General features: G+C 31.2%; 1 protein-coding gene across 1 annotated transcript; it reads left to right on the forward strand.

The window, feature by feature from the left end:
• The first annotated feature begins 341 nt into the window (after nucleotides 1-341).
• LOC128182522 (shematrin-like protein 1) lies at nucleotides 342-3,185 on the forward strand. Its single transcript, XM_052851200.1, has 3 exons — nucleotides 342-359; nucleotides 2,286-2,920; nucleotides 3,091-3,185. The coding sequence occupies exons 2-3, from the start codon at nucleotides 2,293-2,295 to the stop codon at nucleotides 3,102-3,104; spliced, it is 642 nt and encodes a 213-aa protein (XP_052707160.1). The 5' UTR covers nucleotides 342-359; nucleotides 2,286-2,292; the 3' UTR covers nucleotides 3,105-3,185.
• The last annotated feature ends 4,034 nt before the right edge of the window (nucleotides 3,186-7,219 follow it).

Raw genomic sequence — 7,219 nt, forward strand, 5'->3', positions numbered from 1 at the left:
TTGAAAATGCGATTGATCTCGTGTAAATGTTTCTACATGTGCTTTACACAAAAAGCATTTTTAGACATAAATGTATTAACAAATGATTTATTGATGAATGGGTTAACAAACCCACAAAATATCGAAACCGTGATTGAGAAAAGGACATTTCATTGTTCATATTTTAAACTATGTTGTGAACATATGTCATTTTTGTTTTGCCTACCGCACAAATTATTAAACCTACCATCATTTAAATCATTCTACCACCTCATAGATCATCGTCTCATCACAAGGAACATTGAGTTGCACTGTTGAAATGGTATATAAACCAGTTTAAAGTTGAATGAAACATGCTTTATCGGAGATTTTCAAAGCAGGTAAAGTAATTCTTTTTAACTGAAATTATATTGTAGATAAATTCCTTTTAATATTTTTTTAATCTAAAACCATGCAATCTATTTTATAACAGTATAAAATTAGAGTTTTAATTTAATAACCAAAGCTTAAGGTACTTAATGAAATATAATGAATATATCAAAATATTATGCTTCGTGGTCATTGATTGCATTCTGATAAATTAAATAGTTTTACACTGAATATCTTTAAAAAACTGAAAACTCTAAAGTAAAGAATATTTGAAGTCTTAAAGAATACTTATAAAAAGTGTTAAAATTCCATTATCGGTAATTCTGTATTATCCGGATTTGTTTATTCGTACCATATTCCTCCAAATTCTGTTAGTCTTTTACTTTAAATGGGCTGGCAATGAATAAAGACAGTCACTTTTACCAGATTTCGTTAATGATATACATTTCTAGACTATGTAATATAATATGATAATATGATAAAATGAATATAACATAATTGTATGATATCAAGTCATCAGATACATCTATACATTATAACGATAGAATTATCTTTAAAAAAATACTTGTCCACTGATATATATACATTCCATTATTCCCATATACATACAATTTACATTCTTTCCAAAATCAGAAAGCTCTTATCAAAAGTCGGGTTCCAAACACTGGTCAATTATCTTCTACTTTTGATGTTAATTCATCAGAATATTAAAGATATATTTAAATACTTGTTCGTTACATACATTTCCTATTCACAATATAAAACACTTAAACATTTCCTTAGAAACATTTCCTACAATATATTAGGCTGCATTTACTAATCTTGTCCAACAGAATTATCTACGTCTGAAATAATGAAGAATGCACTTTTACTTATCAGATTTATCTAGATCTGATAAATACCATATTTACAAAATAATTTCTTCCTGATAGTTTTTTTTAAAAATAAACGCACCTTTCTATAATGCTGGTAAATGGCTAAAATAGAAACTTACATTGTCTGGATGTCTTTAAGTCTTCAGAATAGATCATAAAAAAACAACTTCTCTCTTAGAAATCAAAACGTGTTCTACTTGAATACTGTTCACAAGACAATGAAAACTCCTGACCAATAAAACAAGAGATTCCTAAGTTTTGATATCAACCAATGAATGTAAAATGTATGAATGTGTGTGTAGATTTTTACACTGTGTGGAAAGCTCTCACTTAATACTTGTTAGTAGCAGGAAGAATTCAAACTTAAATATATTTTATTCTTATTTATTACTTTTTAATTAAAAACACATCTACATCCAATTTTTCAACGAAATGTTTGGCTTCTAGTTCCACGAAGATCTAAACCATAAAGGTAAAGGCAGTCACCGATGCACCAGTGCAGTTTTTTTTTTAATTTGATCTCAAACTTGTACATCTATTTCATTATATCAATACTGGGCAAATTTGTAATTATTTTTAAAAATACATGCGTATCATCAATATACTTCTTATTATGTCATTTCACATATAGAGTTTAATATAAAGTAAATAACATTTTATTTATGAAAAATACTTTGAGGCTGAGGGTAAAAAACCCACACAAAAAATATCAAATACACTAAAACTTCGTTGAAACTCATTTTCAGTTAAATTTAGGCTATATTTTCCCTCTCAAGTACATAGCACGATAAATCTCAGCACAGGTTTCAAATCAACATCAACTTTTCAACATCAGCACGTTTCAATGTTCATAATTCAATTTATACAGATTCATTTTCAAGCATTTATCATTTATTTTTGTCAGAGAATGGTAATTAACTGTAACTGAAAAAAAATTGATAGTAATAATGATGATAGATCTGTAACACTATACATTTATCTATAACAGGAACTCTCTTTTCTAGCATAAGTGAATGTATGTGAAGCATCACCTGAAATAGTAAATATTTCTTTTACTTTAAGGAACAAAATGATTTCCCTCTTACACTTTGCTACCCTCCTTGGGCTGACCTGTGCCACCTATCCAACTTACACCACAAGTGGATCATATCTTCCTTATACAGCAGCGGGAACCCAGGGTCTAGGAATCCAAACCCTCCCTTATTCAACTGGTGGGATAGGAAATGTGGGATTACAAACCTATTTTCCAAGCACGTACAACACATTTGGCAATGGATATTACCCATCATCAACCTACCTATTCAACACTGCTTCCTATCCAACTGTGGTCAGCCATTATTTGTACTTTCCCGCTGGAAATCCATGGCAACCAGGTAGGAACTTTATTGATCTGAGAGTAAACCCCTATCCTTGGTACTTGGGATATTATGGAGGACTTGGAACTGGATTTGGAAGCACCACTTTCCCAGGAACATATGAAACATTTGGAAGTTCTTTAGGCTATCCCACTGGCGGATTTCTCAATAATGGGTTAACGGGATTCCCCACCGCTGGGTTTCCAACTGGTTACAACTTCGGACTAAGACCTTCATACAACACATTCACAGGAAATCTCGGATTCGGAAACTACGGATATCCCGGAACAGGAGTTGGGGGATATTATCCGACCGGAAATCTAGGAGGACAAATCCACAGAAGTAAGTAACTATTTTTCTAAAAACTGTTGATCATTTTATAAGTTCAGAAAAAATGTAAACATTTTCTTCAGACAGAAGCTTCCTTTTTAGATAATTAACACCAAGATATATAAATACAGAAGGTTTTTTTAAATTAATGAAATTAATCAACAAATGTCTTTCTCTTTTAGAAAAAATATATTGAGGAAGACCGAAACCAATGGAAGACGCTGTGAAGTTTTGTTATACTTTTATACGACGTGTAGAATAAATTAGTTCAAAGGTGTTGCCTTAGTTGTATCAATATACCCATACCCGTCGGAAAATATACATTTGGGGAAAACACACATTGGGCTTCGTGTATTGATCCGGCTATTACTTTAAGCTACATTTTATTTGGTATTTTGTTTTCTTTTATAGCATTGAATGATTTATTTTTGACGTCGTCGTGTCAATAACTGCCGTCAGGTGAGCAGACAAATCGAATAACGCGCGTTAGCGCGTTATGATAATTTGTCTGCTCACCTGACGGAAGTTATTGACACGACGACGTCAAAAATAAATCATTCAATGCTTATATTTACATTCCCTTACTGAAGAAATCAATTGTTTACTTAAATAAATCGATATAAAGTGCAGATCACGGAGGGAGTGAATAAGTAACAGCAAGAACAGCTGTTTTGTAAAACCGGTTTAAACTGGTTTTCACATAGACTGTTGAGATGAGATCGACGAGCATGAAAATATAATCCATGATAAATAACTCTTGAAATGTTGCTTTTAACAATAAAGTCAACTTTTTTGTTGAATAATTATAAAACATGGTGTTTTGACAACATTCATGAAATACATTTTTTAACTGATAACATAGAAATCTCTGTTTGAGAACTACTTATGTAAATTACTCGTTAATTCATACGCAGTGAATAGGTGTTGCATTTAGAGGCATTTAAACATCACGGAATTTAATGGGAAAACACAGTAGAATGTAAATATACAGTTTTAACTTCAGTGTGTTGTTACAAATGTATAAAGTGATATCTTTTACCACTTTAACAAAAACACAAGTACACATTGATGTATTTTAAGTGGATGTACCAGCAGCAGCTGATATAATACTTACTTTGCTTCATCTTATATGTGGTTTTGACCTTACATAGGATTGCAAGAGTTCAAGACTTATTCTTGCTACATTACTTGGTATTAGTATAGCTATAAACAGGGATAACCGTTTTACAGATACTCTTTACAGTTACGTCACTAGGAGCAGCTTGTTTTAAGACTGCGAACAAACCTTAGGCCATGTATTTAATCTACCTGAAAAAAAATTAAGGTGGAAGGCTACATCGTCACAACATGTCCGACATCCGTTTGCAACGCCATTTTCTTCCGGATTGATAACAATATGTCGGGGTACAAAATAGCTATACACCATTTAAATGAACTCCTCTAATGAGGGAGATGAAATAGGAAAGAAATCACCAAAACGCTTAGAAACTAAGTCAATTTTTTGAGAGGTTTAAGCTTTCAACTAACATTGATTATCAGCTGTTTTGTACGGAAAACGTGAAATCTAAATGATATACTGTTTCCCTGCTATTGGCAAAACATTTTTGTAATGTCATCTGCAACAGACGATCATACATATATGACGGATTATCGATTAAGGTAAGAAGATAATATTTTCACTTAAACTATAATTATATGTAGGATGAATGTTATACTGAAGTACTGTAGTACGATCTCTTAAATTGATCCTAACTTTCCCGATGTAAAACGTTTGCGGTAAAAGACTTGCATTGAAAGTTTAACTTTAAACTAATGTATTTTAATCAAAATAGATATAGCTAGGTAGCGAAAACAGTATAAAGCCCGAATTTGCAAGCCAAATGATGACCCGACAGAATTCTGAAAAGGAGCATGTTTTTCACTACCACATATACATGTGTATCACTATGGACATATAATGTATGTATTATAGTTGTGGTTTATAATTGCTATTGTATATTTAAAAAAAAAAATAAAAGGTAATTTAACTACTTACATTTTGTTTTAAAATTTTAGATATATATAATGCATTCATCAAAAAATGTAATTTTTGAGATTCCAAACATTATCATAAGCACTACTTACCTTATATATACATATTTAGCATAGACTTGTTACTTTTTCTTCTTGATTTTTATTAAATAAAAATTGGTGCCAAGATATTTGAGACAATATATAATGAAGAAAGACAACTCCGAAACAGGATCTTTCATTCGAAATCTTTCATATCAAGATTTTTGCAATATTTCAGTTTTTCTCTTTTTCATCTCATTAACCTACGAATATTGTATATACATTTTGATTTTTGTTGGATTTCAGCAGTTTGCCTTAAAAGATTTTTTTTATTTTAGTTTCATATTTAGATATAGTTATTATGTTGTTTGTTTTTTTTTTCATTTCTAAAATCTACAACATTTCACTTTCATAAGAATTTTAAAACAGAAATGTTTAAAGGGTTGACAAATAATGGGTTTTATCTCATACGTGTGGTGTATATTACCCGTGTGATAAACCTTTGCTATATCACACGGGTGATGCTATATCAAATACTTCCGGTCGGAACTACTTTTGACACAGCCCCTCAGTTCAACGCTTCAGTGACCTATTTTCGAAGATTTGCTAGTACTTTCAACATAACTACTACAAAAATTAATATAAAATTGATTTTGTCAAAGATTTAAATTACAAATATGAAGGAAAACACATAACTGCGTAGAACAGGCGTCGGAACCGGGGGGGCTATTGTGAGTGGGGGGGGGGGTTGCCCCCCCCCCGACCTTTTTAGCAAAGTTATTCATAACCGTAACCACAAGACCCTTTTTTTCTTGTTTGTCAAGATTTTTGATAAAGTTAGCCCACTTCCAACTTTCAATTTGCTTTGTGAAGTTTATAAAACTACAAATTACGTTAACTATCAAGGAGTTCATCCTGACCACGCGATGAAAACAGAGCGCTCTGTTTGTTTTTATATACGAGAACTTACCGAAATAATGTTTCATGAGACTTTTATTCCACCACCAGTAAGCATCCTTATTCACTATTTTCAATTTTAAATCATAAGGCTAGCCTAGTGTTTGTTTTATTAAACATCATGCATCAACAACTGTTTCTCGTTCGAGTCAATTCAAACTAACGAGCATTCGCAACTTCGTGTATGTCAACAAACTTGATTATTCAAGTCTTCTAATCGGAATTTCCATTTAATCAAGTGAATAAGCTCTAAGAAAAGTTATCTAGAGCTAAAAAATTATTTTAAGGTTTATTTCATTGAAACTTTACATTAAAACAGTTAGATTTATCTCAGGAATGACGTACTAAATTGTATTGCGCAAGGTCACAATTATAGCCGCATAACACAACGTTGCATCATCGTTTTTAATCTTTGAAAAAAACCAATTTGGGTCACACAAGGGACTGTCTCAAAAGCTTCATAATATAAATCAAATTATATGAGATAAATAGAACATCTATTATTGTGTGATTTTATATTTGCTTTATCCAACTCGTTGAAATGGTTATATTCGCTCGGCAAGCCTCGCGAATATATACACCATTTCAACTCGTTGGATAAAGCAAATATAAAATCACACAATATAGATATCCTCTATATCTTGAACCAGACTGATATTTTAAAAATTCTCTACTGTATTGTACTTTGATATCTATTATTGTTGAATACTGTACCTATAATTAGTAACAAATGCATGCAAAAAAAATTCTCCTACACTTATTTGATGTAGATATCCATCTTTACCGTACTTTGCAATTTAAATACCATGCATGTCCCATTGTACTTAATCATGCATTGTTTATTCAGCATCATGCTATGTTCCGATTAGATTCTAATGTGGACGTGTAAAAAACCATAATGAGTTTTGTATTTTTTATACAGCCAGAATCTTGCACGCAGCAAATGCAATGTATAGCAAACTTAAATGAAATCGACCATGATATTGATTTTTGTATATCCATAAATAACGATAAACCATTTTTTTTTAATAATAATGCGTTTTAGATATTTAAATTTTATAAGTTCAGCGAATGTGTATTATGTTCTGGAAATAAACATTTTCAAATTTAAACAAAAAGATATCGCTTCAATCAGTCAATGACAGAGAGTTAATCAAGTTTGTAAACAATTTGAATAACTAAGTTTAAGGTAAACACAATGATTAAATCGTTTGTTATAAAAGCAATCCCTGGATTTTCTACCAACTTATGCACAAAACTATAAAAAGCATCCAATGTTTAAAGCTTGAACTCTTTTTAAAT

Source organism: Crassostrea angulata, chromosome 4 (genome assembly GCF_025612915.1).
Source record: "Crassostrea angulata isolate pt1a10 chromosome 4, ASM2561291v2, whole genome shotgun sequence".
NCBI classification, from domain to species: Eukaryota; Metazoa; Mollusca; class Bivalvia; order Ostreida; family Ostreidae; genus Magallana; species Magallana angulata.